Genomic DNA, 22,555 nt, shown 5'->3' with positions numbered 1-22,555 from the left:
CTCACAGACATCCTTGTTTGGAGGTACTTAGATATAGGGGTAAGGAGGGCTATATGAACAGATTATCTGCCACACTCAGTATTTTGTCTTGTTTTGTTTTCTTTTCTTCATGAGAAACTGCCATTTGTCAACTGTTGTAGTTTAAAATACTGTTGCCTGACTCTTCGTGCCTCTTCTCACCAATCCTGAACTGTTCTTTCTATGACTTTGATATCTGTTCTTTGGGTGAACTGTCTTTTGCTGTGCAAAGTGGACCAGGAACAGGGGCTCAAAAAACACTGGGAAAGAGAGAATCAGAAAGCCTTGATTATTAAGAAAGATGAGAAAAACAATTGCATAATCTTTCACCCCAGTGGCCAGGGAGAAATTGTGCTGGGTGTATGGACAACATTAAATGTGTGTGGTCAGTAAAGACAAGGACAAGGAGGATCAGTGATAATAGAGGAGTGGGACAAGAGCCTATCATAAACTGTGCTGAATTTAGAACCAAAGTGGCTTTTGATACAAATTCCTATTGGCTCAGTTACTGCACTCTGGCATCTGAGTAAGTTTCTGTAATATTTGAGGGCTAAATTCTGCCCTCAACTAGAACTGTACACCTAATCCCTCAGGCAGCAAGTAACATATCAAACACAGGGAATGCTTAAGCATGTTTTGGGAGTGCTGAGATCTGAACAAATCCAGGATGGAACGATTCGGATTTCTATATAACCAGGGCAGTTCTAATCCAGAGGAAGATGATCATTGTTCTAGGCAATATTTCTTTACATATACCCTCTGAGATCACGGAATGGTCCCTGACCAGCCACCCATAGGCAGCATGAGCATTTAAGATGAGCACTGCTTGTGTAGAATGATGTACTTGACCTGGGACTTTACAGCAGTAGTAAATGGCTACTAACAGCACCAAGCATGATGCTATTGGGGCTGGGGGAGTCTGAATGGCCTAGGATACAGGTCCTGGAATAGTTTAGCGCTTACCTATAACTTTTCCTTGCACTGAACAAAAAGCAGATATTTATAGTCTGGCCTTTGGGAGGGGGAGTAGGATGTGGTCTAAACAAAATCCCAAAGTGGGCTCAAGCAGCCTTCCAAAGGGCTGGGGTGGAAGCTCAGAGCTAAGGGAACGGACTAGCTTGTGTCTTTGCCAGATAAAGATTTTTAAAAAAGAGGTAGAATGGTGACAAAAAACAGAAAAGGGGGAACTATTTACAAGTGCAGGAAGCAGGACCTTTATCAGCAGCCTGCTGGGGAGATAAGGAACGGGGCCGGACCAGCTCTGCCCCGCGTGGACTCACTCCTTGCCTTCCAGTCTCTCAGGAAAGAGCAAAAGGAGCTGCTGACATTTCTGCTTAAAAGGAAGAATCGATGGATCTTTGTTTCCCACCGCCCGCCTGCTTGACCTTATTGTGTTGCGGAGCATAAAAGAAAGAAAAGGGAAGGGTGGAGGGGAGAGGAGGCGATTCGTGCTAACAAAATCCCAGACAAGATCACAGCCCCCTCTGATCGGCGCTGGAGATGGTAGGATTTGGCTGTTGTCTTGTTTGCTGCCGGGGCTCATTGCGGATTCTCGGCCCGCTGTAATAAGTCACACGCTTCCCAGCTATCATCCGCGTATTGACAGGCAAATGTCACCCGCCTTTGATTGACGTCCGAGGCTCCTGAATGCAGGAGGATGATTTCAGGATCAATTCTGCTTAGTTAGCTAACGAGCTCTTTGTGCCGCTCCTCGCTTGGTTCCTTAGCTGGGTAACTTGCTTAACAGGCTCTGGAGGAACCGGGCACCTAAGTAGCTGCCAGCCTGGTCTTCCACCCGCCCCCTCAGCGCCCCAGGTGCCCCGCAGCCCCGAGCTTCCCCTTTGCCCGAGCGGTGGCACGTTTCCTTGGGCTTTGAAAACAGCCGGGTGAAATGTGAAGCCGCCTGGGCCACGTTGCCCGCTGATCATTGAATGCTAATTCCGAGAGAGAGAAATGTCCCGGGGGGGTCTGTACGGGTGTGACACGGCACCTGCCTGTGCCCCGAGGGAAGGGAGGCAGCTCGTCCCCAGCGGAGCGAGGCGGGGCTGCAAATCCCTGTCCCCGGACGCGCCTCGTCCCGCTGTGAAAAGTGCGAGCGGCGCGAACACGCTCCCGCGGCGGGAGAGAGCCCGGGGCCCGTGGAGCGGGGGGAGGGGGGGGGGGGGTGACCTTTCACTTCTCGCTCGGGACCTGCCAGGTGCCCAGCCCCGGCTCTTCCCCGTGGCGCGCCCCGGTTCAGCAAGGGAGCGCGCACGAGCTCACTCCTCAGCCGCTTGCGGCGGGGACCCCCCCGCCCGGGTAGTGCCAGGCTCGGTGAGTGGGCAGCGCGGAGCAGATGCCGGAATGAGATGCCAGAGCAGCTCCCCTTTCCCCTGCGCTTTCGGGGGCCTATAAATTGCTCCGGCGCCTTCGCAGCCTCCTCTTCTCCTGGCGGGTGGCTCCGGGGCAGGCTGCTGCGCTCGCTCCTCCCGCAGCTCGGCGGCGGCTGCTCCTCCGGCCCAGCCAGCGGGGCGCTGCGGGACTTGAGGGAGCCGGGACCGGCGCGGCGGCGGAGGGGGATTTTGCCCTCGTGCGCTCTCGCAACTTTCGCCGGCAGCGCTGCCTTGGGAGGCTGGTCGGCGCTGCAGGAGGAGGCGGGGGCAGGCCCGCGGGGCGATGGCGAGGGAAAGTTGATTCGAAGTGGCACCGTATGCAAAAAAAAAAAAAAAAAAAAAAAAAAAGTCGATCGCCAGCAGGAGCATAAAAGTGTGAGCGGCTCCGGCGCCGGGCGGCAGCTCCTGGCGCGCTAGGGCAGCGGCAGCCACAGGTGCCCGGGCTCACACGTCGCCTGGCGGAGCGGCCGCGGGCGCTTGCCCCGCCGCGGAGCAGCCGGAGCCGAGCCGCGGGCTCGCCGGGGTCGGGGTGTTTTCGGCGCTGAGGAGGTCCCCGCGCAACCAGCAAGATTCTGTCCAAGGGCGGCCGGCAGGAGGAGCGGCCCGCGCTGAGCCGGCTGGTGGGCAGCAGGCGGCGGCTGATCGCGGCCGGCGCGCTGGGGGTGGTGATGGTGCTGCTGCTGGTCATCCTCATCCCGGTGCTGGTGAGCTCGGCCGGCACCTCGGCCCACTACGAGATGCTGGGCACCTGCCGCATGGTCTGCGACCCCTACGGCGGCACCAAGGCGCCCAGCACGGCGGCCACGCCCGACCGCGGCCTCATGCAGTCCCTGCCCACCTTCATCCACGGGCCCAAGGGCGAGGCCGGCCGGCCGGGCAAGGCGGGGCCCCGCGGGCCGCCCGGGGAACCGGGGCCGCCCGGGCCGGTGGGGCCCCCGGGAGAGAAGGGCGATCCCGGGCGCCAGGGCCTGCCGGGTCCCCCCGGGGCGCCGGGGCTCAACGCGGCCGGGGCCATCAGCGCCGCCACCTACAGCACCGTGCCCAAGATCGCCTTCTACGCCGGCCTCAAGCGGCAGCACGAGGGCTACGAGGTGCTCAAGTTCGACGACGTGGTCACCAACCTGGGCAACCACTACGACCCCACCACGGGCAAGTTCACGTGCTCCATCCCGGGCATCTACTTCTTCACCTACCACGTGCTCATGCGGGGCGGCGACGGCACCAGCATGTGGGCAGATCTGTGCAAAAACAACCAGGTGAGGGCCCGGGGGAGCAGCCAGGCCGGGGGTGTGCGGCGGGGCAGGGTAGAGGAGCCAGATGAGGGGATCCCGGAGGGGGCAGCGGGAGCCTGGGCAGAGGAGGCGGCGCGGGAGAAGGGGGACCCGGGGTACAAGGACAGGGTCCGGGGCTAGTGTCGATCAAGGGGCTGGGGCTAAGGAGGCTGCCGGGGGGCGTTAGGAGCCAGGCGGGGCAGGGCCTGGTGCGGCCCTATGAAGGCCGATGGGGACACTCTCCTGGGCTTGCGGGGAGCCAGGAGCTTCAGTCCCTCCTCTCCAGCCGCGCCGATCCGGCTTTGGGCCGGGCGGGCAAGCAGAGTTCGCCCGACCGGGGCTCAGGCTCCGGGTCCTGCCGCGGGAGCAGGCGCTGGCTGGACGCGTTCCCGGCTGCAGGGAGCCCGCGCCCGCCAGCTGTGCTCAGCCCCCACTGATCTTCTTTTAACCTGGCCCGGGCTGCTCCTCTGGCACGCCCAGCCGCGGATAGCGGCCTAGAGGGCACATGGCGGGCCCGGAGAATCCGGGAGCTAGGTTGTGGATTTCTTCCAAAATGTAAGACAGACCAACCAAACATTGAAGAGCCCTAGTTTTTAGGGCGCGGAGGCTGAGATTCGCCATCTTTCCCCCAGGAAGACTGAAATATTCAAAGATCTTGAGATGCTACTTCTACCAGCCAGAGGAACGGTCCATTTTAGTTAATCTAAATGCTGCTACTGCGCTTGCTGAGTTTGTGGAAACGTTCCCTGTAACTTTGCACCTCTTTACACCCTACTCCCCTCACACCCTTCACTTCTGCTATTTTCCTGTCCTGACCCGGGCCAACGGGTAGAAAAAGCTTGTCATGCCTTCTGAATTGAGCGGAGACGTTTGAAATGGAGCCAGAATGACACGTGGCTGCAGAAGCTTTAAATTGGCCATAAATGAAGATGACATTCCTTTTTCTGAATACTGTGGATATGAACTGACCGCACAGGGAAAGTTGCTACAAGTAATGCAATAGCACTATAAAGTGTTAACCCACTAAAGGACGCTTCTGGGACTAGTAATCAAGCCGAGCCAGCGCCTGACAAAATTCTAGACCCCTAGGGAAAGGATTCCCCTCTAGGAAATGAGAAATGTTGCAGGATTGATGCCTCCAGCTAGCATAGAAAGCGCACACTGCAGGGTAGCTCGATTCCAGGCTAAAGCGTGGGCTGGCCAGGTTTTCTTGGACCGTCAGGGATTGTTCTCAGCTCTCACATAGCTGGAATTTGGGATTCCGTGTCACTGTGCCATGCTCACTGGTCCGTGTCGATTTCTGGATTAAACCTCCCCGCCCACCCCGGGAAAGGCACAAAAACTGAAGCTTAAAAATGCGTAACACGCCTGGTATGGCACGGGGCCGTAAGCAGGAGAGACCCATTGCGCTCAGGCACTGTGTTGAACGCAAGCTCACAGATGGAAGCATCAAAGGCCAGTAAATTAAACTGATCTGCCACTTAACCTTTTGTTTATGGTTTCTCCGAAGTACCGTGAAATGGAGTTATGGAGACGTCAGCGGCAATTAATTACATTAGCAAATGTTCACTAGAAATACTGCGTCTGCGGATGAGCCCGCACTAGTTAAACCGTTCCGTGTAGTACGACCGCTGTGGCTGCTTCCTTCAAAAGCAGTGCTGTGTAGAGTAGCTAGCGAGACCGCCCTATTTACCATTAAAACACGAGTCTGTATTTGGTATTAAAATGTATTAAGTAGTCCTCCCCACTACAGGCTAGAAGCACAATATAAACTAGCGCTGCAAAGAGCGGCAGGCATTTAGAAACCCGACTGATCACTGGTACAGCGAACCTGAAAAACTAACCAAAAAACCCGACTTCAGCTCCCCGGCGTGACTCCCCATACAGCGCTCACGCCGCATGAAAGACGGGTCTTGCTTGTGTCCAAGGAATATTATTTTGTTCTGAATAGTGGGACTCGGTTGATTTGAAATGAATTCGTAGTTTTAATGCACCGGGGGCTTTTTAAAGTGTGTTTTGTTCGTGAAACACTGGTAAGTGATGCAATGTGGTAGCAGGAGGAAAAGGCCGGATGTTATCAAATGAATTGCTTAAAAGGGGTCTGCCCCAGATAGGTCTGTATATTCAGTAATATTCGTGGGGGATTACTCATGTTCCAGAGGGCATAATTTATAGGGAGAGAATCCCAAGGTAAGGTAGATCGCGAAGCTCCGGGTCTCCAGTGTAACACCTTGCCTTCCCACAGAGAAAGAGCTTAAGCACAGAAGTGCTGAAAACACATTGCTTACATAGTATGTGTTTGCAATTATTGCATCCCAATGTACTTGTATAAAATGATGAGCTGGACACTCATGCAACGTGTACAATGGATACTACATTAATGGTTTAATTTTGAAATACATTTGCACTCTTACGGCAGTACACTTACAAGCCTTCTGAGACTCTTTTCATAGGCTTTAAAAAGAAATTACATTGGCTTTCCCAGAGGCAGAAATCTTAAAAGTAACAGCCTGGACTATGGGCCCAAGGTAATGTATTTCCAGGGCTGTGTGGCCATGCACAAATTAATACAATCTGCGGAGATTAGTTTTAGGTTTGCAGTGTCTAAATCATTCTTTCAGTACAGACATCAGAACTACCTAGTCTTAGCAATGAAATGAGTGTGGCTATAGGCAAGTTGATGTCCCCCACACCTCATAATGTGCACATTTAAAGAGTTTACAGCAGAAGATATACATAGTCACCACACTGGCAGAAATATTAGCTCCAATAAGTAGCATTGAAAAGTGACATGAATGGAATGTGTGTGTGGGGAGGGTTGGGTAATTTAAATAATTTAATTTCCCAGTGTACAAGGCGTTAATTCCCTAGAAAAAAATATATTTTTTAAACCTAACCACCTATTTATTTCCTCCTCCCCCATTTATAATAGCAATAATGACTTCAGTGGAGACTATTTTCTGTGGAGGAGTATTTCTGGAGTTAATGGCCCAAAGAGATCAATTCCACCCTGATGGTCATTCATCCCAAAGAAGTGCCCCGTGTCTTGATAGTTATTGCTGAATTAATGGTCAAAACAGATCATTCCAATAAACAATTATACATGGGAACCAATAACGCCAGCATTAATGTATTCGTTTACATTTGCACATTGTTATGCAAATACATCCCCTGTAAGACGGTCTCATCCAGTTAGGTGGGGCACAGAGAATTTTCTTCCACTCTGCTTCATAATATAATAACTGGAGATCTAGAGTGCTTCTCCCTTCTTAATATTTCAGTATTGAGGTGGGATCATTCCACATGAAAATTTAATTTGAAAACCCATCGTTTAAATTTTAAAAGAAATGATTGGAAATTCTAGATTTATAGCTCTTTTTTAAAATTATGAAGATAAAAATCCCACATATTGTAAGCAAAGTCATGCATTATTACTTAGTTCAGATTTACAAAACCAGTAAATCACTTACAGCTCTCTATAACTATTCTAAAATAGGGCCAAGCAGACATGATGATGTGTTACACTAAAATCAATCACATACAAATAAGTTTAAATATTTTACAAAGCAGAAGTAAATTATTATAGTTAAATGATCTGGAGTATTACCTTTACCTGAGGATAGGACAGGATAGTGCTTGATCAAAAACTGACATTCAGTTTGAGACTGATTATAAAGTCCTTTTTGCTAATAAATTCATTTTCTTTTGCTAAAAATGACAAACTCAATTAGTAGACAAACAGTAAGAATAATTAAAGGGAAAATGTGTTTGCATTAAAGTTGCATATTCAGGTTTAAAAAAAATCTGAAAACTCCATAAATCATCTTAAAGTACATGCTGATGTAATTTTAAATGTATGTCTTTTAGGACTGAACAGAAATTACATAATTAAGAGAAATATGTGGCGATAACAGAATTTCCTACTTTGGATTAAATTGTTTGCTTATTAATTTTGTTGTTGTTCATTTCATTTAAATTTTGATCGCTTATTCTGAGAGCAGCCAGAAATTATTTCTATGTTTTGGCAACACGATCTGGTAACTATTATAATCAGAACATTTCTGAAAAACATCTTAATACCTGGAGCGGATTACAATCTCATGCCAGTGTAAATCAGGAGCAGGTCCACCACAGTTAGAGTTACATCAATTTAAAACTGAAGTGAATTAATCATCAGGTCCCTGCAGTCTATTTTGGGGAGGGGAGATGGGAGAAAAATTGTCCATATGGGCTAAGTAGCTGGAGATGTGAGAATGAGCAGTTTTGTATTACTCAGGAAGCAAGCAAGCCATGTGACAATGAACTGAGTTAAAATATTTAGCCTACTTATTAGAGAACTTGCTGCTATATTGTAAACCATTTCTAGCAATGTCAGAAATACTGATGATATTGAGGGAGAGAACTACAGCTGTGAAGTGTTTAGGCATGCTGCACATTTAAAGTGGCACTGAATATGTACTGCTCATTCTTAAAACATATTTTAATTCCACTATGCAGGAAGAATGTCCAGATGTCTTAACCAACCATTTTTTTGGTTTGTTTTTGTTTTACATAGGTTCGAGCTAGTGCAATTGCTCAGGACGCTGATCAGAATTACGACTATGCGAGTAACAGTGTGGTTCTTCACTTGGAGCCAGGAGATGAAGTTTACATAAAATTAGATGGAGGAAAAGCACATGGAGGAAACAACAACAAATACAGCACATTTTCTGGATTTATTATTTATGCTGACTGATCATGAGTCAAAAACTAAGCTTGTTCTGCTAAACGATGGATTCATGTGGCAAAAGTCAATGAATCAAGAATCCAGCGGATACTGACCGTGGGACACCTCAGTAGCGGGGAAAAATCAAATGCTACCTGACTCACATCTGTATGACCCAGAGAAACCTTATATTAATATATATATACACCAAGTTAAACAGATGTGTGAGCCACTACCACCAAAGCAAATACTTCTTATTGTTAATGTCGATGTGAATGAAGTCCTATATAGATCACGATTTTTATAGGAAAATCTAAAGAGACTGAATTATTTCTTCAGTATATATGATACGTTGATGTATTATGATCTTGCTGCTTTATCCATATGTCAGCTTTGGTTCTTGTGACTTACCTGCTAACTATGATGCTTGGAGTCCACTCATAGTGAGAAATGAGTTTACAATAAATGGAAGAAGTAATTGAAATGCTTCTTCTCTCCAAAGGAATTGTTTGCCTTGTACTTTTGTTATCCTGCTATCTAGAGCAAGAAACTAACATATTTCAAGCCTTAACTCTTTATCTTCTAAATAATTTCCACCCATTCATTTAAATTTCCCTGCTCTAGCCTTGTGTTTTACGAAAGAAAGGCAGAAGAAACAGTTCAATGAAAGTATAAGAAATGACATGACATAAACTGCCTATATTTGGACCAAATTCTGGGTCCATTGAAGCCAACTGCAAAACTCCCATTAATTTCAGTGGGAATGTATTTTGGCTCTTAATATGTAAACATATGTGTTAATACATATACTTAGACAATTTTACAAACCCGTTCTTGATGGTTTGTTGCATAAATACTGTTTCAGCAAGTCTACCACCCATACTCCCAGGCCAGGCCAGAATGATTTCTTTGCTGCAATTAGTTTTCAATGTAAATTTGTAGTTACTACTTTTGTTTAACAGAAGATTATTTAAGACTTGACATACTATAAAGAATCAACTAGAATCATTGCACAGAACATTGTGAAAAAACCACTGGCCAAAATCCTGCTCAGCTTATTTATGCAACCAGTCTTGCTAAAGTCAGTGTAGATACTTGCATGAGAATGGGATTTGGGCCCATATAATTATGCCATCACACAGTACCTGTTACAAGGTATTGAATAGTTTGTAGTATGGTGTGACTGTAATTAACAGATAAGCATATTACCAAATATAAAAACCAGTTATGCAAAGAGGGAAACTTAAACTTGCTTTGCATTTTGAAATGCAAAAAACCTGTGTATTAAAGCCTATTTTTCTTATATAGCTATATACATATATATCTATATCTCAAACAGTGAAGGCTTATCAGTATAATAGCTTAATGGCCTAGAGAATTGCATTGTAAAAACATACGTTTGAGTTATAATTCTATGAAAATCTTTTACAATCAGTAAGAGCAGCAATATCAATAATATCTCTATTCAAAGGATTTTTATTTAGAAATGACGTTTTTAATTGTTCCCAAAATGATACTTGCAAGTTTAAATCTAAAACAAAACAATAGCAGGAATACCACAGGGTCAAAATAATAATGTAGCTTCCGGCTGCAATGCTGATGGAGTATAGATCCTAGGTTACCTTCATGGCAGAATAAAAATACTATTTGCATAAATTGCTCTGGAAAGTGGGAGGCAGGATCTAGCTTTTTTGTTTTACATAATCTGCCACATGCAACCTTCTCTACTATACCAAGGGAAAAGGATAAACGGAGATTTATCAAATACTGAAGAGTCAAATATCTGCCATAATTAATAAACTATATTCACCTTTGATTTTTTAATAACTTTAAGACAGAGATTTTAAAGATAGAAACATCCTTCTAGAAAGCAGTTATTTATAAGAGTTGTGCTTCATAACTGCCTCCCTCTCTTCCCGCATTACATCACATCAGTTTGATTAAATATTTCTAAACTCCTTATGATAAAGACATTGACCCATATTCATGGGATGTACTGGTTATATGCAATATATTTTATAATGGACATAAAATTGACTTTACACCTTCTCATATCACAAATTCTTTTATTGGAAAGGGTCATCAGTAAAGAGTGGTTGGCAGCAAAGCTGTGGTGCTCTCTTATATAGGTGTCAAACAATGTTTCAAATGAAAAATCATTTATAACTAGCAATGCACATTCATCCAGGAGTGACCAGGAATACTTCATTACCACAGGACATCAAAAGCTGGACACGTGAAAGAATAAATTGTTGAAATATGATTGCCATTGCTAATACACAATCTTTTCTTTGTATTTGGTTTAGAAGAAATAAGTATTTAAATGAAAAACATATATGAGGCAAACATTTCTCTTTTGAATCATATCTTGACAAACTGATTTGTAAACTGATTAAAACATGGCCTTTGTTATAACTGTAATAATTCATTAAATTATATTATGTATATATTTCAACTTGTGGATTTTCATCTTTTCAACATCAGGCTGATTTGAATGATTTTTCACATTTTCACCTGAAAGTTTCCAAAGTTCAACTCAAAATTGAATCATAATTTAAAAGAAGTCTTTAAAGCAAAAGAGTAGTGATTGTTACTAGTCTAGAAACTGCTTTATTAAAAATATCTTTTCCATGTATTCTTTACATTTTCATTTAAAATAATTTCTTCATGTTCTTAATCCTGAGAGATACTTCACCTTTTTAAAAATCATGTTGTCTTCCCACTGTTATTCTGTTTTCTGCAAAAGCTATTTAAAAGTGCCATGTTCTTTTTTAAACATTAAAGAACAGCAGGATAATTAACAGAATCATCAATATTATACGGAACATCAAATTGTTCCAGGGGTGGGGGGGGGGGGGGGTCATTTAACTAGAAATTTAACATTTCCTCAAGTAGTTTAGTTGAGGAACTAGCTCCTGAATAATAAGGAGCTATAGTATTAAATGTGCACTTTCGAATCAGTTATATCAATATTTATTTGGAAAGATTCTGTAGTTGTGCTCATTACAAATAACTCATTCAAGACCAGATTATTAGGGGTGATCAGATTAATAGATAGCACATAACATTTTTGTTCTAATTAAAAAGGGGAGTGATTGTCTGCTTTTTTTGGGGGGGGGGTCTTATCAATATCCTACAAATTTTCCTCAAAAAGACTTTAGCTTTAAAATGACCACAATATCAAAACAAATCTGACTTTTCTCAGCAAGTTTACATACAAGATGTGGATACATAATCATGAACCCTATTTAAAAGTCAGCCACTGTTTTGGGTTGTCAATTAGTATCTTATCAATTCTATTTTGAGATATACCTCGTAATAACATTTTAGGAACTATGTTTTTGAGGATATGTGAATATCCGTGACCTCCGTATTTCATCAGTCGATTCTTAGTGTGTATATCATGAGCAATTACAATTCTGTCTTCATAGCCTTCATCAATCAACATCCGAACCCTACAAAAAAGTAAATTCAATGTACATCTGCCTCCAAAGGCTTCATATAATTCTGGAAGTAATACAGAAATAATTAATATTTAAATATTTTATAGGGACATCTCCTCTCTAGTCTGTATTATAAATGAAATGAACTATTTCAGGATATTTTAAAGAAGCAAGCATGTTTCCTAAATATACACAAAAGATTAAATTATCCTAGATCCATTTTAGAGAAAAGAAATCCCTTTAGAAGCAAAACAACGTCATATATCAAGAGCAATGGGTGGGGAAAATCCATTTTACTAGGATTTATTATACGCTTTGCAGTTCTGCACAATCAGTGTCGGGCCAAATTCACAGATTTCAACATGAGCAGGCCTGGCCCAGAAGCCTAAAGAACCATTTCCTACATTCACTTTTCTTCAAATGATCATGTAACAGGGTTAATTCCTACCTCTAAGCTAACACAAACTATTTCCTCACTTGTATTGCTAAGTAGTTCCATAGCATTTCCACACTTTTTTTTAAGGGATTTTCTCAAACAAAGAACATGGTAATGTATCAGGATTAGACAATTTGTAACTTTGCCTCTTTCAGCTGAAAAAGAAAATCTCCTGGAGGTTTTTTGCTCACTCTGAACAGCCTTTCTTAACAATTATGGTTTATTATTCCACGGTCACACAGGGAAAAGCATAACCACAGATGTGAATGGCTGTAGCTCCGCTGAAGTCAGTCAAACTAGCTGAGGATTTGATCCAGATTGTTGAAATTTATTCACAGATTAAAGTATGGGTGGACTATGCAAATATTAACATTTCTTCAGTGAACTTCCATCTGGAACAATTGGGCTATAAGCACTTCAAGTCCTAGAGTCATTAATTTCCAAAAAGATAAAATCTCACAGGTAACTTCATGATTCCATCTACAAGTTTTGTTAGTCTATAACATGCTACCAGACCATTTGTTGTTTTTTTCTCCTACCCCCAGCTACTCATATACAGAGAAAGTCAATTAAATGGCTAGTCTGGCAGCAGCTGTCTTTGCTAGTGCTTTACAAATAAAAAAGTAACAGCAGCAATATAATAGGCATACAGAGCTAATTCTGGAGTCCTAGTGAACAGATTTTGTACAAGCAGAGAAAGGGCCAAGTTGGGACAGATAATAAGCCCTGGCTAGTGTCTTTCCCTCTGAGGGTGAAGTCTGGCTGGGGGATCTGCAAGATCACCTCTATGGCAATGCAGAAGGAGCTTCATGAACCTTCCTACATTCTGCTCCCCTCTTTCAGTCAGCAGAACCTCTTTAGTTCCATTCCCTTCAGCATGTTCCTTCCATACTTGCAAAATGTGGGTATGATTTGCCCCCAAAGTGGGGTTTGGTGAAATTCTGCTGGCTGATATACCCTCCTAATAAGAGGCAGCTATATCTGAAGGTCATTCTCTGACAGCATCTACCAGCAATAGAAGTGACTGCCAGTAATGTTTTGGCCAGAGGTAGGTCTTACTCCATTAAGATGTGACAATGTTAGCAAGAATCCTGAGCTCCAATTAGCTTGCAACATTAAAGTGGAAATGATAAATATTAGCAAAACTAATGATTGTTCATTGCTTATCTCATGTAAACTCTTCAATGCCAACATTTTTACTAGCACTTTGCAGTTTAGATATTTTATTATTTGAATGCGTTTTGATCCAGAACAAATTACATTTGTATTATTTTGTCATCAGTCACATGGAAGTTCTTACTGTCAGCTTGCGGCAGGTGAGGGCAAGATTTACACAGAAGATTAGTTATAGGGAGGTCAGTGAATATAACTGGGCAAAAATCATAGTCAACCCGAGTCTGGTAAATAAGATAAGTTTTGGGGCTTAGTGCCAAACTGGTGGTTTTTCATAAAACACACACACTAAGGCTGTGTCTACACTGGCATGAATTTCCGGAAATGCTTAAAATGGAACAGTTTTCCGTTATAAGTATTTCCGGAAAAAGAGAGTCTACACTGGCAGGCTGCTTTTCCGGAAAAGCCCTTTTTCCGGAAAAGCGTTTGTGGCCAATGTAGACGCGCTTTTCCGGAAAAAAGCCCTGATCGTCATTTTCGCAATCGGGGCTTTTTTCTGGAAAAGACTACTGTGCTGTCTACACTGGCCCTTTTCCGGAACAGTTTTCCGGAAAAAGGACTTTTGCCCGAGCGGGAACAGCGTAGTTTTTCCGGAAACGCAGCTGATTTCTTACAGTAAATCGTCACTGCTTTTCCGGAAATTCAAGGGGCCAGTGTAGACAGCTCGCAGCTTATTCCGGAAAAGCGACTGCTTTTCCGGAATAAGTGGCCCAGTGTAGACACAGCCTAACATTGTAAGTACTTTAGGACTGCCACAGTACAAGTATTCTTCTCTCCCAAAACTACCGCCAGTGCAAGATGGTGTGCTTTCAAAGGATAAGATGGCAGTGGTTAGTCCTGTAAATCAAAATTCAATACTAACTAGACCACCAAATTTGAACAAGGAAAACCAGATACAAGAAAAAGTAGGTAAGATGTGTCATAAACCCCTCAAAAACTAAAGAAGAAATAAAACATTTGAAAGAGATGTCAGAGATGATGACTTTGGGTCAAACTAAGATCGAGACAGCCTCAGAAATACAACTACCTCTGCCCCATAACTTTCCTAAAAATATATCTTAATATATCTACACGCCTGCTCATTAAAAATAATTTTCTGCATACCCTTTGCATATACTTATCTCATATGTACATACACATACATATTGATATCTCTATTTGTGTTTCTAGATATACACATTTATGTAAGTGCATTCATATGTACGTATAGGATCTGACCATGGATATGCCTGAAAATATTCTTTGAATACTTGCACAAAGAAATGTAGGGGTCTATTTGATACGTATTACTCTGTGTTCAATATAAGTCAAATGTCAGCCTATTATGAATCTGCAGAAAAACAGGAGATTGCCATTGTCATGGTGTTTACGTATGAACACTCTGAAAGTACAAGAAACAGATTAAAGGCATTTCCAACCCAAACACACACACACACACAAAACCAGAACAAAGGGCAATCTTGTAGTATTTCTTTTTATAAAAAGCCTGCTGCAACACTCATTCAATGCCAGGGAGCTAAGGAGGAACAGCTGTGGCTGGGAGAAAGGACAAAAATATTACCATGATTAAGGAGAGACACATTACCATAAGCCCAGTAGACCATTGCTTTTGGATGCATAGCTCACAGTTTTCAATAAGAGTTGCATATGGAAAACAACTGCAGGACTGTTTGAATGCTTTGCAAGTCTATGTTAGAAAGGCCAAGTGTGAAAAACTGTTGTTACAACAGAGCAGGATTTGAGATCGTGAGTGCAAGATTGTAAAGCAATAGAGAGAGAAGATTTCATCTTTTGAAAAGCTGGAGATCTTTCAGGCACAGAGAAAGTCAAGAGCAGAATCAGACAAATGCTTGGCAGAAAAGAGATAACAGTCTGAAACCAGACAAGAGAGATCGTGTGGCCAATGTTACAGAGGAGGCGGAGGCAAAAAAGAAATGCCTAAAATAGGAGTGAAAACTAGAAAGATATTTCCTATATTTCCTCAAATTATCAGAAACCATAAAAGCCTCTCATCAAAAAGTGAGGAGAAAAAAGTGTTTCTGCCCCTGGGAGAAAGAAGTGATGGCATCATGCAATGTAGTAATCTGCTACTTGATTAGGAATGACACTGCTGACAAGCAGACACAGGGGATCCCACTCCAAACTTAGCAGGAAGCTGTACCCACCTCTGACACATACCTAAAGGGTCTGTCTCTTCTCTGGCAACACTTGTACAGTCTGCTATGCTAATAAAATCTCATTGAACAGACTGGTATTGGAGATGCTGATTAAAGGCAGGGAAGAGGTAAAAAAGAAGTGAACATGGGGACCATTAAAGAGTTTTCAGGAGGAAATAATTTTCTCTCTCGGATTGGGAGCGTGATGGCGGTGGTGGGGATAAGTGATAGAGGGCCTAGGGCTATGTCTAGACTACATCCCTCTTTTGAAAAAGGGATGTAAATTAGGCAGATCAAAAGTGAAAATGAAGCGCAGATTTAAGTATCCCACGCTACATTTGCATATTCATGTCCGATCACTGTTTCAAAAAAAGATATTTTGAAAGTGAAACTGCAGTCTAGATGCAGTTCCTTCAAAAAAACCCAAACCCAACCCTTTTTTGAAAGATCCCGTACTACTCATTTTTTCAGGAGTACAGGATCTTTCAAAAAAGGAGGTTTTTTTCAAAAGAACTGCATTTAGACTGCGGTTTCACTTTCAAAATACCCTTTTTCGAAACAGCAATTGGATTTGAATATGCAAATGAAGCACAGGATACTGTTCCTCTTGGTTTCTGAGGACAGGACAAGGAGTAATGGTCTTAAAGTGCAGCAAGGGAGGTTTAGATTGGACATTAGGAAAAAATTCCTAACTGTCAGGGTGGTCAAATATTGGAATAAATTGCCAAGAGAGGTGGTGGAATCTCCCTCTCTGGAGATATTTAAGAACAGGTTAGATAGACATCTGTCAGGGATGGTGTAGACGGAGCTTGGTCCTGCCTTGAGGGCAGGGGGCTGGACTCGATGACCTCTTGAGGTCCCTTCCAGTCCTATGATTCTATGATTCTATGATATTTAAATCCACACTTCATTTGCACTTTTGATCGGCCTAATTTACATCCCTCTTTTGAAAGAGGAATGTAATCTAGACGAGCCCTAGCAGAGCAACAGATAGTGCTGCACAGTGAAGGGAAAAGAGCAAATGAACCTTCCATCTAAGTGCACCTTTCATCTAAGTGGCAGCAGTTCCAGTAAGGCCAGGGTTGAATTTGGGCTACAATCTTTTGTCCATTTTTCAGACATTACAATTAGACGGGACAGTGATTAATAATAACACCTAAAACTGGAATGAGTATAAACAAAGGCCAAACCTTTATGCAATCACATGTAATTCCTCATCTTGGAGACCAGGATGTTAAAAAAGAGAAACCACTGAACGCAGTGATATCCAACTAAATGAACAAATAATTATGAATAAACATCTTTAAGATAGCCCATTAGCTTTGTTTTTCATAGAAAAATCTGCATTTTCTGTACGAAGAAATGTTTGCATTATGCATACCTAACTAGGGTTATAATTATTGTACTAGACAGAAATACCAGTAACAATAAACTACCATCATTTAGCATATTGGTATGAGCAACAAGCACATGAAACCTGCATACCAATAATAATAATTTTTAATAGCTAGCAGTGTTATTATTTATACTTCATTGCATTGCACTAGGTACCTTGCAATTCTTTCATTGTCACTTGGCATATCTCTATCCGGATTGAAGTGGTAATTAAGTATTTCTGTACCAAAGAGGTCATACTCTAAGTAGCATCCAAGTTTAGCAAACTCCAGCAGTTTCTTCTCATCAAATATAGTCCTGCAGAAAATACAAAGCAGAGTGCAAATGTGCATAAACAAATAATTAGAATGCATGTTGGAAATGGTTCTAGAGTACCACGTTATATGGACTACAGCATTTAAAGCTATCACTTGGGGGAAATCTTACTTCCGAGGAATTAAAAATATTTGATCAGGTTTACTGAGAAATTGAGCTACTGTTTGAGAAATTTAAGTTAATAAATAACAATAAACCAATCCATTATTCCATCTTTCCCCATGCATTTTAATATACGTTAACATGTAGCATAACATGTGCAACTGTAATGAACTCCAATGAGCAAAAAGAACTAAGCAAGACAAAAAAAGAAGAAGTGGGACCGCTAATCACTGAGGATGGAGTGGAGGTTAAGGATAATCTAGGCATGGCCCAATATCTAAACAAATACTTTGCTTCACGAGGCTAATGAAGAGCTTAGGGATAATGGCAACATAACAAATGGGAATAAGGATATGGAGGTAGATATTACCATATCCGAGGTAAAAGCCAAACTTGAACAGCTTAATGGGAGTAAATTGGGGGGGCCCAGATAATCTTCTTCCAAGAATATTAAAGGAACTGGCACATGAAATTGCAATCCATTAGCAAAATTTTTTAATGAATCTCTAAACTCAGGGGTTGTTCCATTTGACTGGAGAATTGCTAACATAGTTCCTATTTTTAAGAAAGGGAAAAAAAGTGACCCGGGTAACTACAGGCCTGTTAGTTTGACATCTGTAGTATGCAAGGTCTTGGAAAAAAAATTGAAGGAGAAAGCAGTTAGGGATATTGAGGTTAATGGCAATTGGGACAAATTACGACATGGTTTTACAAAAGGTAGATCTTGCCAAAACCAACCTGATCTCCTTCTTTAAGAAAGTAACAGATTTGTTAGATAAAGGAAATGCAGTGGATCTAATCTACCTCGATTTCAGTAAGGCATTTGATACAGTACCACATGGGGAATTATTGGTTAAATTGGAAAAGATGGGGATCAATATGAAAATTGAGAGGTGGATAAGCAACTGGTTAAAGGGGAGACTACAGCGGGTCATACTGAAAGGTGAACTGTCAGGTTGGAGGGAGGTTACTAGTGGAGTTCCTCAGGGATCAGTTTTGGGACCAATCTTATTTAATCTTTTTATTACTCTCCTTGGTACCAAAAGTGGGAGTGTGCTAATAAAGTTTGCGGAGGACACAAAGTTGGGAGGTACTGCCAATTCAGAAAAGGATCGGGATATCACACAGGAAGATCTGGATGATTTTGTAAATTGGAGTGATAGCAATTGGATGAAATTTAATAGTGAGAAGTGTAAGGTTATTCATTTAGGATTAATAACAGGAATTTTAGTTATAAGATGGGGACACATCAGTTGGAAGTAATGGAAGAAGAGAAGGACCTCGGAGTCCCAGTTGATCACAGGATGACTATGAGTCGCCATTGTGACATGGCTGTGAAAAAGGCTAATGTGGTCTTGGGATGCATTAGGCGAGGTATTTCCAGTAGGGATAAGGAGGTGTTAGTGCTGTTATACAAGGCATTGGTGAGACCTCATTTGGAATTCTGTGTGCAGTTCTGGTCTCCCATGTTTAAGAAGGATGAATTCAAACTGGAACAGGTACAAAGAAGGGCCACTAGGATCTGAGGAATGGAAAACCTGTCTTATGAAAGGAGACTCAAGGAGCTTGGCTTGTTTACATTAACCAAAAGAAGGCTGAGGGGGGACATGATTGCTCTCTTTAAATATATTAGAGGGATAAATACCAGGGAGGGAGAGGAATTATTTAAGCTTAATACCATGTGGACACAAGAACAAATGGATATAAGGTGGCTATTAGGAAATTTAGACTCGAAACGAAGGTTTCTAACCATTAGAGGAGTGAAGTTCTGGAACAGCCTTCCAAGGGAAGTAGTGAAGGTAAAAGACCTATCTGGCTTCAAGATTAAGCTAGATGGGTTTATGAAGGGGATGGTTTGATGGGATAACATGATCTTGGCAACTACTTGACCTTTCACTATCAGTGGTAAATAGGCCAATGGTGAGATGATAGGAGTTACTATAGATAACTTTTTCCTGGGTGTCTGGGTGGTGAGTCTTGCCCACATGCTCAGGCTTCAGCTGATCACCATATTTGGCGTCGGGAAGGAATTTTCCTCCAGGATAGATTGGCAGAGCCCCTGGAGGTTTTTTGCCTTCCTCTGTAGCGTGGTGCACAGATCACTTGCTGGAGGATTCTCTGCATCTTGGGGTCCTTAATCCATTTGAGGACTTCAGTATCTGAGATATAGCTAAGAGAATTATTCTAGAAGAGGGTGGGTGAGATTCTGTGGCTTGCATTGTGCAGGGGGTCAGACTAGATGATCATAATGGTCCCTTCTGACCTTAAAGTCTATGAGTCTATAAGACATGCATGCATGGTATCAGAAAGTGTCCTGTCACACTCATGAGGAAGGAAGCTTTTGGTGTTTGTTTGGGTTTTAAAAAAAAATTAGAGGGATGTTTATTTAAAGGATTACTCACCCAAAAAAAGGCATATCAGATCTGGTACTACAAAGAGAGTGTATTTCATCCATCACTGAACAGCAGCTTTTTGGGATCTTCTTAGAGCAAATTATTCAGTCTGCGGGACTAATCCCTGGTGAGTGCATATCTCTATGTTTATCTTGTGAGGAGGGCTTTAAACTAGGTTTGTCGGGGGCAGGTGAGCAAAGCCCACAGGTAAGTGCTGAATGTGCGGGACTGGGAGATGGGTTGGAAATGGGGGGGACTACGGCCTATAATGGCAAGGAGAAAGGAGGGCACAACAGGGAGGCAAGATCAAATCAGTATCTTAGATGCCTATATACAAATGCGAGAAGTATGGGTAATAAGCAGGAAGAACTGGAATTGCTAACCAATAAATACAACTATGATATCATTGGTATTACAGAAACCTGGTGGGATGGGATGCATGATTGGAATATTGGTATGGAAGGGTACGGCTTGCTCAGGAAGGACAGACAGGGAAAAAAGGGAGGAGGGGTTGCCTTGTATATTAAAAATGTACACATTTGGACTGAAGTGGAGATGAACGTAGGAGATAGCTGTGTAGAGAGTCTCTGGGTTAAGCTAAAAGGGGTAAAAAACGAGGGTGATATCATGCTAGGAGTCTACTACAGGCCACCTAGCCAGGTGGAAGAGGTGGATGAGGCCTTTTTTAAACAATTAACAAAACTATCCAAAGCCCAAGATTTGGTGGTGATGGTGGACTTCAACTATCCAGACATATGTTGGGAAACTAACACAGCGAGGCACAGGCTATCCAATAAGTTTCTGGACTGCATTGGAGACAACTTTCTGTTTCAGAAGGTTGAAAAAGCTACCAGAGGAGAAGCTGTTCTGGATTTGGTTTTAACAAAAAGGGAGGAACTAGTTGAGAACTTGAAAGTGGAAGACAGTATAGGGGACAGTGATCACGAAATAATAGAGTTCATGATCTTAAGGAAAGGTAGAAGGGAGACCAGCACAATTGAGGTTATGGATTTCAGGAAGGCAGATTTTGATAAGCTCAGAGAACTTGTAGGTAAGGTCCCATGGGAAGCAAGACTGAAGGGAAAAACAACTGAGGAGAGTTGGAAGTATTTCAAAGGGACGTTGTTAAGGGCCCAAAAGCAAACAATTCCGCTGTGTAGGAAAGATAGAAAATATGGCAAAAGACCAGCTTGGCTTAACAAGGAGATCTTGCATGATCTCAAAATAAAAAAGGATTCATATAAAAAATGGAAACTAGGACAACTAACAAAGGATGAATATAGGCAAGCAACACGGGAATGCAGGGGCAAGATTAGAAAGGCAAAGGCACAAAATGAGATCAAACTAGCTACAGGCATAAAGGGAAACAAGAAGACCTTTTATAAATACATTAAAAGCAAGAGGAAGACCAAGGACAGGGTAGGCCCACTGCTTAGTGAGGAGGGAGAAGCAGTAACAGGGAACTTGGAAATGGCGGAGATGCTCAATGACTTCTTTGTTTCGGTCTTCACCGAGAAGTCTGGAGGTGTGCCTAACGTAGTGAATACAAGCAGAGAGAGGGTAAGTTTAGAAGATAGGATACACAAAGAACAAGTTAAAAATCACTTAGGAAAGTTAGATGTCAGCAAGTCACCAGGTCCTGATGAAATGCATCCCAGGATACTCAAGGAGCTGATAGAGGAGGTATCTGAGCCTTTAGCTATGATCTTTGAAAAATCATGGCAGACAGGGGAGATTCCAGAAGACTGGAAAAGGGCAAATATTGTGCCCATCTATAAAAAGGGGAATAAGAACAACCCAGGAAACTACAGACCGGTCAGTTTAACGTCTGTCCCAGGGAAGATAATGGAGCAGGTAATTAAGGAAATCATATGCAAACACTTGGAAGGTAATAAAGTGATAGGGAATAGCCAGCATGAGTTTGTGAAGAACAAGTCATACCAAACTAATCTGATAGCTTTCTTTGATAAGATAACGAGTCTTGTGGATAAGGGAGAAGCGGTGGATGTCATATACCTAGACTTTAGTAAGGCATTTGATACGGTCTCGCATGATATTCTTATTGATAAACTAGGCAAATATAACTTAGATAGGGCCACGATAAGGTGGGTGCATAATTGGCTGGATAACCGTAGTCAGAGAGTTGTTGTTAACGGTTCTAAATCCTGCTGGAAAGGGATAACAAGTGGAGTTCCTCAAGGGTCTGTTTTGGGACCCGTACTGTTCAATATCTTCATCAATGATGTAGATATTGGGATAGAGAGTATGCTTATTAAGTTTGCAGATGATACCAAACTGGGTGGGGTTGCGACTTCTTTGGAGGATAGGGACATAATTCAAAATGACCTTAGCAAGTTAGAGAAATGGTCAGAGGTAAACAGGATGAGGTTTAATAAAGAGAAATGCAAAGTGCTCCACTTAGGAAGGAACAATCAGTTCCATACATACAAGATGGGAAGCGACTGTCTAGGAAGGAGCATGGCGGAAAGGGATCTAGGGGTCATAGTGGACCACAAGTTGAATATGAGCCAACAGTGTGATGCTGTTGCAAAAAAAGCAAATATGATTCTAGGTTGTATCAACAGGTGTGTTGTAAGCAAAACTCGTGAAGTCATTCTGCCGCTCTACTCTGCACTAGTTAGGCCTCAGCTGGAGTACTGTGTCCAGTTCTGGGCGCCACATTTCAAGAAAGATGTGGAGAAATTGGAAAGGGTCCAGAGAAGAGCGACAAGAATGAGTAAAGGTCTAGAGAACATGACCTATGAAGCCAGGCTTC

The 22,555-nt window shown here is 42.7% G+C and overlaps 2 protein-coding genes across 3 annotated transcripts in view; one reads left to right on the top strand and one right to left on the bottom strand.

Moving 5' to 3' along the window:
- Nucleotides 1–2,175: 2,175 nt before the first annotated feature.
- Nucleotides 2,176–10,815, top strand: C1QL3 (complement C1q like 3). Its single transcript, XM_075922453.2, has 2 exons — nucleotides 2,176–3,646; nucleotides 8,217–10,815. Exons 1-2 carry the CDS (start codon nucleotides 3,059–3,061, stop codon nucleotides 8,394–8,396), a joined length of 768 nt encoding a protein of 255 aa, XP_075778568.1. The 5' UTR covers nucleotides 2,176–3,058; the 3' UTR covers nucleotides 8,397–10,815.
- A 665-nt stretch (nucleotides 10,816–11,480) lies between these two features.
- Nucleotides 11,481–22,555, bottom strand: part of PTER (phosphotriesterase related) — a 45,288-nt gene continuing 34,213 nt past the window's right edge. For both annotated transcript variants that reach the window (XM_075922450.2, XM_075922451.2), the window contains exons 4-5: nucleotides 17,126–17,266; nucleotides 11,481–11,821 (exon numbers count right to left, since the gene is read on the bottom strand). In XM_075922450.2, coding sequence (XP_075778565.2) covers nucleotides 11,611–11,821; nucleotides 17,126–17,266 — 352 coding nt within the window. In that variant the 3' untranslated portion in view covers nucleotides 11,481–11,610. The remainder of the gene's footprint in view (nucleotides 11,822–17,125; nucleotides 17,267–22,555) is intronic.

This window comes from Pelodiscus sinensis, chromosome 2, assembly GCF_052426305.1.
Source record: "Pelodiscus sinensis isolate ZL-2025 chromosome 2, ASM5242630v1, whole genome shotgun sequence".
NCBI lineage: Eukaryota > Metazoa > Chordata > Testudines > Trionychidae > Pelodiscus > Pelodiscus sinensis.
This window is presented reverse-complemented; position numbering and strand designations above follow the sequence as displayed.

What these genes read in the sequence shown, in the direction of transcription:
- C1QL3 (XM_075922453.2), top strand. Translation starts at nt 3,059, where the DNA reads ATGGTGCTGCTGCTGGTCATCCTCATCCCGGTGCTGGTGAGCTCGGCC. An exon ending in ATCTGTGCAAAAACAACCAG is followed by an intron (nt 3,647 to 8,216) that starts GTGAGGGCCCGG and finishes TGTTTTACATAG; the next exon opens with GTTCGAGCTAGTGCAATTGC.